This window comes from Engystomops pustulosus, chromosome 7, assembly GCF_040894005.1.
Source record: "Engystomops pustulosus chromosome 7, aEngPut4.maternal, whole genome shotgun sequence".
Taxonomy (NCBI): Eukaryota; Metazoa; Chordata; class Amphibia; order Anura; family Leptodactylidae; genus Engystomops; species Engystomops pustulosus.
Genome location: NC_092417.1, coordinates 178921971 through 178935147, shown reverse-complemented (window position 1 = coordinate 178935147; position 13177 = coordinate 178921971). Strand labels below are relative to the sequence as shown.

The 13177-nt window shown below is 48.1% G+C and overlaps 1 protein-coding gene across 2 annotated transcripts in view; it reads right to left on the bottom strand.

Annotated features, from left to right (window-relative positions):
* ABTB2 (ankyrin repeat and BTB domain containing 2) overlaps positions 1-13177 on the bottom strand; it is a 94336-nt gene that overhangs the window by 15490 nt on the left and 65669 nt on the right. For both annotated transcript variants that reach the window (XM_072119079.1, XM_072119080.1), the window contains exons 2-4: positions 8975-9121; positions 8266-8479; positions 1113-1265 (exon numbers count right to left, since the gene is read on the bottom strand). In XM_072119079.1, the coding sequence (XP_071975180.1) occupies positions 1113-1265; positions 8266-8479; positions 8975-9121 (514 nt within the window). The remainder of the gene's footprint in view (positions 1-1112; positions 1266-8265; positions 8480-8974; positions 9122-13177) is intronic.

The window sequence follows — 13177 nt, the reverse complement described above, 5'->3', positions numbered from 1 at the left end:
TCAGATGATGGACCTGGGGGGGGGTCACACTCAGATGAAGGACCTGGGGAGGTCACACTCAGATGAAGGACCTGGGGGGGTCACACCCAGATGATGGACCTGGGGGGGGTCACACTCAGATGAAGGACCTGGGGGGGTCACACTCATATGAAGGACCTGGGGGGTCACACTCAGATGACCGACCTGGGGGGTCACACTCAGATGACGGACCTGGGGGGTCACACTCAGATGACGGACCTGGGGGGTCACACTCAGATGAAGGACCTGGGGGGTCACACTCAGATGAAGGACCTGGGGGGTCACACTCAGATGACGGACCTGGGGGGTCACACTCAGATGAAGGACCTGGGGGGTCACACTCAGATGACGGACTTGGGGGGTCACACTCAGATGAAGGACCTCGGGGGTCACACTCAGATGAAGGACCTGGGGGGTCACACTCAGATGACGGACCTGGGGGGTCACACTCAGATGACGGACCTGGGGGGTCACACTCAGATGACGGACCTGGGGGGTCACACTCAGATGACGGACCTGGGGGGTCACACTCAGATGACGGACCTGGGGGTCACACTCAGATGACGGACCTGGGGGGTCACACTCAGATGAAGGACCTGGGGGGTCACACTCAGATGAAGGACCTGGGGGGTCACACTCAGATGAAGGACCTGGGGGGTCACACTCAGATGAAGGACCTGGGGGGTCACACTCAGATGAAGGACCTGGGGGGTCACACTCAGATGACGGACCTGGGGGGTCACACTCAGATGACGGACCTGGGGGGTCACACTCAGATGACGGACCTGGGGGGTCACACTCAGATGACGGACCTGGGGGGTCACACTCAGATGACGGACCTGGGGGGTCACATTCAGATGACGGACCTGGGGGTCACACTCAGATGACGGACCTGGGGGGTCACACTCAGATGGAGGACCTGGGGAGCTCTCCTCCGGGGACATGCATGCCTGGCTCTGTGCCTCCTATTGTTATAGAGCAGGAGGGTATAAGGGGGATAAGCAGGGTAAGATTTGCCCCACATTGAGGTTTTTGGCCTATGACCTTTGCCCCTGAGCTGAGCCTCGGTCATGGATGATTGTCCTGGGACTTACTTGAGTTGTCGCGGCTCAGAGTCCAGTCCTGGGAGCAGCAGCCGCGCCGTCTGTCGGATGTCATCAGCGTCAACCGTGAGGCTGCGGCGGTGCTCAGCGTAAGTAATAGCCACACGCATCCACTCCATCAGCGGGGGCAGCAAGAGGAACGGCCTGGAAGACACCATCATATTATCATACAGGTTATACACCACCACTAGGGGGAGCTCACTACATACAGATTATACACCACCACTAGGAGGAGATCACTACATACACATTATACACCACCACTAGGGGGAGATCACTACATACACATTATACACCACCACTAGGGGGAGCTCACTACATACACATTATACACCACCACTAGGGGGAGCTCACTACATACAGATTATACACCACCACTAGGGGGAGATCACTACATACAGATTATACACCACCACTAGGGGGAGATCACTACATACACATTATACACCACCACTAGGAGGAGATCACTACATACAGATTATACACCACCACTAGGGGGAGATCACTACATACAGATTATACACCACCACTAGGGGGAGCTAACTACATACAGATTATACACCACCACTAGGGGGAGCTCACTACATACACATTATACACCACCACTAGGAGGAGATCACTACATACAGATTATACACCACTACTAGGGGGAGATCACTACATACACATTATACACCACCACTAGGAGGAGATCACTACATACAGATTATACACCACCACTAGGGGGAGATCACTACATACACATTATACACCACCACTAGGAGGAGATCACTACATACAGATTATACACCACCACTAGGGGGAGATCACTACATACAGATTATACACCACCACTAGGGGGAGATCACTACATACAGATTATACACCACCACTAGGAGGAGATCACTACATACAGATTATACACCACCACTAGGGGGAGATCACTACATACAGATTATACACCACCACTAGGGGGAGATCACTACATACAGATTATACACCACCACTAGGAGGAGATCACTACATACAGATTATACACCACCACTAGGAGGAGATCACTACATACAGGTTATACACCACCACTAGGGGGAGCTCACTACATACACATTATACACCACCACTAGGGGGAGATCACTACATACAGATTATACACCACCACTAGGGGGAGCTCACTACATACACATTATACACCACCACTAGGGGGAGATCACTACATACAGATTATACACCACCACTAGGGGGAGATCACTACATACACATTATACACCACCACTAGGAGGAGATCACTGCATACAGATTATACACCACCACTAGGGGGAGATCACTACATACAGATTATACACCACCACTAGGAGGAGATCACTGCATACAGATTATACACCACCACTAGGTGGAGATCACTACATACAGATTATACACCACCACTAGGAGGAGATCACTACATACAGATTATACACCACCACTAGGAGGAGATCACTACATACAGATTATACACCACCACTAGGAGGAGCTCACTACATACACATTATACACCACCACTAGGAGGAGATCACTACATACACATTATACACCACCAGTAGGGGGAGATCACTACATACACATTATACACCACCACTAGGGGGAGATCACTACATACACATTATACACCACCACTAGGGGGAGATCACTACATACAGATTATACACCACCACTAGGGGGAGATCACTACATACACATTATACACCACCACTAGGGGGAGATCACTACATACACATTATACACCACCACTAGGGGGAGATCACTACATACACATTATACACCACCACTAGGAGGAGATCACTACATACAGATTATACACCACCACTAGGAGGAGATCACTACATACAGATTATACACCACCACTAGGAGGAGATCACTACATACAGATTATACACCACCACTAGGGGGAGATCACTACATACAGATTATACACCACCACTAGGGGGAGCTCACCACATACACATTATACACCACCACTAGGAGGAGATCACTACATACAGATTATACACCACCACTAGGGGGAGATCACTACATACACATTATACACCACCACTAGGAGGAGATCACTACATACACATTATACATCACCACTAGGAGGAGATCACTACATACACATTATACACCACCACTAGGAGGAGATCACTACATACTGATTATACACCACCACTAGGGGGAGCTCACTACATACACATTATACACCACCACTAGGGGGAGATCACTACATACACATTATACACCACCACTAGGGGGAGCTCACTACATACAGATTACACATCACCACTAGGAGGAGATCACTACATACAGATTATACACCACCACTAGGGGGAGGTCACTACATACAGATTATACACCACCACTAGGAGGAGATCACTACATACAGATTATACACCACCACTAGGGGGAGCTCCCTACATACACATTATACACCACCACTAGGGGGAGATCACTACATACACATTATACACCACCACTAGGGGGAGATCACTACATACACATTATACACCACCAGTAGGAGGAGATCACTACATACAGATTAAACACCACCACTAGGAGGAGATCACTACATACACATTATACACCACCACTAGGGGGAGCTCACTACATACACATTATACACCACCACTAGGAGGAGATCACTACATACAGATTATACACCACCACTAGGGAGAGATCACTACATACACATTATACACCACCACTAGGGGGAGATCACTACATACACATTATACACCACCACTAGGAGGAGATCACTACATACAGATTATACACCACCACTAGGGGGAGATCACTACATACACATTATACACCACCACTAGGAGGACATCACTACATACAGATTATACACCACCACTAGGGGGAGATCACTACATACACATTATACACCACCACTAGGGGGAGCTCACTACATACAGATTACACATCACCACTAGGAGGAGATCACTACATACAGATTATACACCACCACTAGGAGGAGATCACTACATACAGATTATACATCACCAATAGGGGGAGATCCCTACATACAGATTATACACCACCACTAGGGGGAGATCACTACATACACATTATACACCACCACTAGGGGGAGATCACTACATACACATTATACACCACCACTAGGAGGAGATCACTACATACAGATTATACACCACCACTAGGAGGAGATCACTACATACAGATTATACACCACCACTAGGAGGAGATCACTACATACAGATTATACACCACCACTAGGAGGAGATCACTACATACAGATTATACACCACCACTAGGAGGAGATCACTACATACAGATTATACACCACCACTAGGGGGACATCACTACATACACATTATACACCACCACTAGGAGGAGATCACTACATACAGATTATACACCACCACTAGGAGGAGATCACTACATACACATTATACACCACCACTAGGAGGAGATCACTACATACAGATTATACACCACCACTAGGGGGAGATCACTACATACACATTATACACCACCACTAGGAGGAGATCACTACATACAGATTATACACCACCACTAGGAGGAGATCACTACATACAGATTATACACCACCACTAGGGGGAGATCACTACATACACATTATACACCACCACTAGGGGGAGATCACTACATACACATTATACACCACCACTAGGGGGAGATCACTACATACAGATTATACACCACCACTAGGGGGAGCTCACTACATACACATTATACACCACCACTAGGGGGAGATCACTACATACAGATTATACACCACCACTAGGAGGAGATCACTACATATACATTATACACCACCACTAGGAGGAGATTACTACATACACATTATACACCACCACTAGGAGGAGCTCACTACATATAGATTATACACCACCACTAGGAGGAGATCACTACATACACATTATACACCACCACTAGGAGGAGATCACTACATACAGATTATACACCACCACTAGGAGGAGATCACTACATACAGATTATACACCACCACTAGGAGGAGATCACTACATACACATTATACACCACCACTAGGAGGAGATCACTACATACACATTATACACCACCACTAGGGGGAGCTCACTACATACAGATTATACACCACCACTAGGAGGAGATCACTACATACACATTATACACCACCACTAGGAGGAGATCACTACATACACATTATACACCAATACTAGGAGGAGATCACTACATACACATTATACACCACCACTAGGAGGAGATCACTACATACAGATTATACACCACCACTAGGGGGAGATCACTACATACAGATTATACACCACCACTAGGAGGAGCTCACTACATACAGATTATACACCACCACTAGGAGGAGATCACTACATACAGATTATTATTGCTGTGTGTGTGTTGGGGTGTGAGTAATGACAGTGTAACACCCTAACCCCTCGTCCTCCTCTCCCCCGCAGGATCTTGCCCCAGGTAGATATGTGGCGTCTGCTCTGGGGGGTCTGGTGGTGTTTTAGTGGAGAATGTCAGGGATTCTTTATGTCACATCATAAAATTTTTGACAATTCCTCCTCTGCTACTTCCCCCCCCCCCGTGCCGCTGACAGGAGCCTCTGGTAACACGTTTTTTAGATTTGTGCCTGAGGCTCCAGTATATGGGCGCAGGGTGACCCCCCGCTGACTGCCCCCCACCCCTATGTCACTGCCGTGTAATGTGACCCCGGACCCCCGGCCCACCGCTCTCCTCTTCTCTCTTTCCCTTGAAATTCCTCGGACACTTTCAAAACAGAATTTATTGGCGAAATTTATGACAAGAAATTCCAGGAGAAAAAATTACATGTGCGATTCTGGAAATTGGACAAAAAGGAGAAAAATAGATGAAAAGAAAAGATTTCCCAAGAATCAGAAAATCCTGGAAACCTGGGAGAAGGACAACAACACAGCAGAGGGGGCGCTGGATAGGATATAGGGGGCTGTAACTAAGGGCACTATAGGGTCTAGGGGTGCTGTAACTGGGAGCACTGTATAGGGCAATGTATAGAGCACTGTATAGGATATTGGGGTGCTGTTACTAGGAGCACTGTATATAGAACCATATAGGGCACTGTGGGTGCTGTAAATTGGGGCGCTGTATAAGGCATTGTAGCTAGGAGCACTACATAGGGCACTGGGGGTGCTGGATCTTGGTGCACAGTAGCTATTTCAGGGATCATTGTGGCGGGCATGGAGGGCACTGTATAGGGGGTGCTATAACTAGGAGTAATGGATCATGGTGCACAGTACTTAGTGCCGGGTCCATTGTGGTGGGCACTGAGGGCACTGTATAGGGGGTGCTATAACTAGGAGTAATGGATCATGGTGCACAGTACTTAGTGCCGGGTCCATTGTGGTGGGCACTGAGGGCACTGTATAGGGGGTGCTATAGCTAGGAGTAATGGATCATGGTGCACAGTACTTAGTGCCGGGTCCATTGTGGCTGGCACGGAGGGCACTGTATAGGGGGTGCTATAACTAGGAGTAATGGATCATGGTGCACAGTACTTAGATCCGGGTACATTGTGGCTGGCATGGAGGGCACTGTATAGGGGGTGCTATAACTAGGAGTAATGGATCATGGTGCACAGTACTTAGTGCCGGGTCCATTGTGGCGGGCACGGAGGGCACTGTATAGTGGGTGCTATAACTAGGAGTAATGGATCTTGGTGCACAGTACTTAGCTCAGGGTCTATTGTGGGGGGCACGGAGGGCACTGTATAGGGGGTGCCATACCTAGGAGTAATGGATCATGGTGCACAGTACTTAGATCCGGGTCCATTGTGCTTGGCACGGAGGGCACTGTATAGGGGGTGCTATAGCTAGGAGTAATGGATCATGGTGCACAGTACTTAGATCCGGGTACATTGCGGCTGGCATGGAGGGCACTGTATAGCGGGTGCTATAGCTAGGAGTAATGGATCATGGTGCACAGTACTTAGATCCGGGTACATTGCGGCTGGCATGGAGGGCACTGTATAGCGGGTGCTATAGCTAGGAGTAATGGATCATGGTGCACAGTACTTAAATCCGGGTACATTGCGGCTGGCATGGAGGGCACTGTATAGGGGGTGCTATAGCTAGGAGTAATGGATCATGGTGCACAGTACTTAGATCCGGGTACATTGTGGCTGGCACGGAGGGCACTGTATAGGGGGTGCTATAGCTAGGAGTAATGTATCATGGTGCACAGTACTTAGATCCGGGTCCATTGCGGCGGGCACGGAGGGCACTGTATAGCGGGTGCTATACCTACGGTAGGAGTAATGGATCATGGTGCACAGTACTTAGATCCGGGTCTATTGTGGTGGGCACAGAGGGCACTGTATAGAGGGTGCTATAGCTAGGAGTAATGGATCATGGTGCACAGTACTTAGCTCAGGGTCTATTGTGGCTGGCATGGAGGGCACTGTATAGCGGGTGCTATAGCTAGGAGTAATGGATCATGGTGCACAGTACTTAGATCCGGGTACATTGTGGCTGGCATGGAGGGCACTGTATAGCGGGTGCTATACTTAGGAGTAATGGATCATGGTGCACAGTACTTAGCTCAGGGTCTATTGTGGCTGGCACGGAGGGCACTGTATAGGGGGTGCTATAGCTAGGAGTAATGGATCATGGTGCACAGTACTTAGATCCGGGTACATTGCGGCTGGCACGGAGGGCACTGTATAGGGGGTGCTATACCTAGGAGTAATGGATCATGGTGCAAAGTACTTAGATCCGGGTCCATTGTGGCGGGCACGGAGGGCACTGTATAGGGGGTGCTATACTTAGGAGTAATGGATCATGGTGCACAGTACTTAGCTCAGGGTCTATTGTGGCGGGCACAGAGGGCACTGAAAAGGGGTGCTATACTTAGGACTAATGGATCATGGTGCACAGTACTTATATCCGGGTCTATTGTGGCGGGCACGGTGCCTGTGCTTGAGTCCAGGGAATTCCTGCTGGCACTGAGGTTGTTGGGGTTGGCGCTGTTTAGAACAGACACTTTAACGAATTTTTGGTGCAATGGGAACTTGTTTAACCCTCCAAGGTAAAGCTTGAGGCACTGTGCCCCCTAAACATCTCATACTGGGGTCTTTCTGTGTGCCCCCCACAGCTATGGCACAGCCTGGTGCCCACAGGGGGCGTCTCACCTCTCATTGTGAAGCGAAATTCTAGGAGGGTCCAGGTTTGGGTTTTCCATGGATTCCATCTGGGAGCAGCGCAGGAAGTAGTACAGTGTGTGCAGGGAGTCGGGGGACCAGGTGATGTGCTGCTGGGGGTGACGGCTCTGCCGCACCGGGCTCATGCCAGGCCTCGGGGTGTTCACACACTGCATATGGTGCATGGCACGGGAGACCAGGTCACCTGAGGACACAAGACTAATGTCAGTAATGTGTGTGACACATTCCATATATACTGCTGAAAAGATGGCAATGTGTCACCATGTGGACAGCAGCCAATGTTATCTGTGTATATGGTTAGTAGCAGCAGGACAGTGATATCTGGATTTATATTCCAGGATTGTAGCGTCCTCACACTGCTGTGCTCTGTGCACTCTGGAGCCAGTGTTAGGTATTGTCCCTGGAGAGTAATAATTCCTTTGTGTATGTTGTTAGTAGCAGCAGGACTGTGATGTATGGATGTATGGATTTATACTTTAGGATTGTACTGGGGGTATGTCCTCACACTGCTCTGCTCTGTGCTCTTTGCAATCAGAGGTAGAGGTGGAGAATGCATAGAGCCCCCAGTGCACTGAAAAACGACAATCCTGAAATAATTGTTTTAGCATTCAAATGCATTTTTTCATTGACAGCAAGCAGAGATCATATAACACACTGAAATGTTCAATCTGATACTCACTCAGCTCTGAGATGCTCCCGACACAGGTGGCGAGCAGCGACTGCTCCAAAGTGCGTAGTTCAAGGTGCGTGTAAGCGTCGGCGGTGTCATCTCGCTCCAGAGAACTGTCCTTGTACGGACTGAAGTATGGAGGGAGGGAGAGGACCCCTGAAAAGAAGAGAAGGGCCTGTGATTCACTGACAACAAGCAGAAATAATAATGAATATTACATACATAACATTGGAGTCCCCCCTTAGGTACATCCTGGTACAACATAGATCCTCCTGACAGAACAAAAGCCCAGAAACATTCAAGAATAAGAATAAGCATCCAAATATCTGTGATAGAGGAGGGCGAGGAATGGAGATAGTAGAAGCAGGACTGTGAAAAAGGGACTTATGTATTGTAGCTTCTTGATGTACACTGTGGGTGTGTCCAAAGCTGTGCTCTGTGCTCTCTGCAGCCAGTATTGTCCCTGGAGAGATGTGTAATCAGACCTCACACTGCTGTGCTCTGTGCTCTCTGCAGCCAGTATTGTCCCTGGAGAGATGTGTAATCAGACCTCACACTGCTGTGCTCTGTGCTCTCTGCAGCCAGTGTTATGTATTGTTCCTGGAGAGATGTGTAATCAGACCTCACACTGCTGTTCTCTGTGCTCTCTGCAGCCAGTGTTATGCATTGGCCCATGGAGAGATGTATAATCAGATCTCACACTGCTGTGCTCTGTGCTCTCTGCAGCCAGTGTTATGCATTGTCCCTGGAGAGATGTGTAATCAGACCTCACACTGCTGTGCTCTGTGCTCTCTGCAGCCAGTGTTATGTATTGTCCCTGGAGAGATGTGTAATCAGACCTCACACTGCTGTGCTCTGTGCTCTCTGCAGCCAGTGTTATGTACTGTCCCTGGAGAGATGTGTAATCAGACCTCACACTGCTGTGCTCTGTGCTCTCTGCAGCCAGTGTTATGTATTGTCCCTGGAGAGATGTGTAATCAGACCTCACACTGCTGTGCTCTGTGCTCTCTGCAGCCAGTGTTATATATTGTCCCTGGAGAGATGTGCAATCGGACCTCACACTGCTGTGTTCTGTGCTCTCTGCAGCCAGTATTGTCCCTGGAGAGATGTGCAATCGGACCTCACACTGCTGTGCTCTGTGCTCTCTGCAGCCAGTGTTATGTATTGTCCCTGGAGAGATGTGTAATCAGACCTTACACTGCTGTGCTCTGTGCTCTCTGCAGCCAGTGTTATGCATTGTCCCTGGAGAGATGTGTAATCAGACCTCACACTGCTGTGCTCTGTGCTCCCTGCAGCCAGTGTTATGTAGTGTCCCTGGAGAGATGTGTAATCAGACCTCACACTGCTGTGCTCTGTGCTCCCTGCAGCCAGTGTTATGTATTGTCCCTGGAGAGATGTGTAATCAGACCTTTGTGTAAGTTGTTAGTAGCAGCAGGACTGTGATATATGGATTTAGATTCCAGGGTTGTAGCTTCTTCAAGTGCATTGGGGTCTGTATCCTGACACTGCTGTGCTCTGTGCTCTCTGTATTAAACTATTTAACAGCACCTTACCAATGCTGTAGAAACAATCTGATTGGATATGACAATAGTTAAGCAGAGGGAAGGGGCTGTGGCGCAAATCAACACAGAGAGCTAAGAGCACAGCAGTGTGAGGACATGAGATAGTCATCTTGGAGTAATTCTTAGATAATCAAAGGGGTTGGAATAAGATGTCTAATTATTTCTTAGCCATGGGATCGCTAGTAGGACCTTATAAATACTAAGAATGGGATCCTGCTCTCTCCATAGGGAATGCACACACCTGCTCCCCCATTGGGGGTCCCATATTATCATCCATTCTGTCGCCAGGTGATCATCTACTATCTGGATCAGGTTGGTATCTAGGGAGATGCGGGCACCGCCAGCTGCAGGGCACAGCGCAAACAAGTCATTAATAGGAACACAATATCTAAACGAGGTTTAATTTGATGTCTCAGCCGTACACATTGTGCGGGAGATTAGCGGACCCCCGGGAGGAGGAGGGTGACAGGGACTGGGGGACCCTCACATGTGCGAACCAGGAGATAATGGAGGGGACATCTGCAGGAGGACATACAGGACCTCAATCACTGCACAATACACTGGGGCTCATTCACTAAGGGCCACGCGCCACTTTTCTGTTGGACTTTGCTCATGTATATAAGAAGTGTCGGCGCCACATCTGTCACACCAGACCACGCACCAGGCATCATACCACACAAATAAGCGGCACATTTATCATGCAAAGTCTGACAGAATTGTGTCGCACTCCCCATGTTAAAAGTGCACCAAAAAAAAAAAAAGTGCACCAGATTCATGAAGAACGTGCACCAGAAATCCTGAATCTAGTGCCCCGTGCACTATACACAGGATACTACACATACTACACACTGCACATAGTACACACACTGCACACACTGCACATAGTACACACTGCACATAGTATACACTGCACATAGTACACACTGCACATAGTACACACACTGCACATAGTACACACCTTGCACATAGTACACAGGACGCTGCACATAGTACACACACTGCACATAGTACACACTGCACATAGCACACCCTGCACATAGCACACCCTGCACATAGCACACACACACTGCACATAGTACACACTCTGCACATAGTACACACTGCACATAGTACACACACACTGCACATAGTACACACACACTGCACATAGTACACACTACACATACTACACACTGTACATAGCACACCCTGCACATAGTACACACTGCACATAGTACACACACACTGCACATAGTACACACACTGCACATAGTACACACACTGCACATAGTACACACTGCACATAGTACACACTACACATAGTACACACACTGCACATAGTACACACTGCACATAGTACACACTACACATAGTACACACTACACATAGTACACACTGCACATAGTACACACTGCACATAGTACACACTGCACATAGTACACAGACTGCACATAGTACACCCTGCACATAGTACACCCTGCACATAGTACACCCTGCACATAGTACATCCTGCACATAGTACACACTGCACATAGTACACACACTGCACATAGTACACACACTGCACATAGCACACACTGCACATAGTACACACTGCACATACAACACACTACACATAGTACACCCTGCACATAGTACACACTGTACATACTACACACTGCAAATAGTACACACTGCAAATAGTACACACTGCAAATAGTACACACTGCACATAGTACACCCTGCACATAGTACACACAGCACATATTACACACACTGCACATAGTACACACTGCACATAGTACACCCTGCACATAGTACACACAGCACATACTACAAACTGCAAATAGTACACACTGCACATAGTACACCCTGCACATAGTACACACTGCACATAGTACACACAGCACATACTACACACTGCACATAGTACACACTGCACATAGTACACACTGCACATAGTACACCCTGCACATAGTACACACAGCACATATTACACACACTGCACATAGTACACACTGCACATAGTACACCCTGCACATAGTACACCCTGCACATAGTACACCCTGCACATAGTACACACAGCACATATTACACACACTGCACATAGTACACACTGCACATAGTACACACTGCACATAGTACACACTGCACATAGTACACACTGCACATAGTACACACTGCACATAGTACACACAGCACATACTACAAACTGCAAATAGTACACACTGCACATAGTACACCCTGCACATAGTACACACAGCACATAGTACACACTGCACAAACTACACACTGCAAATAGTACACACTGCACATAGTACACACTGCACATAGTACACACTGCACATAGTACACACAGCACATAGTACATACTGCACATAGTACACACAGCACATAGTACACACCCTGCACATAGTACACACAGCACATATTACACACACTGCACACAGTACACACTGCACATAGTACACACTGCACATAGTACAAACACTGCACATAGTACACACTGCACATAGTAAACACCCCCTGCACATAGTACACACTGCACATAGTACACACTGCACATAGTACACAGGACACTGCACATAGTACACACTACACATAGTACACACTGCACATAGTGCACAGGACACTGCACATAGTACACACTGCACATAGTACACACACTACACATAGTACACCCCCTGCACAT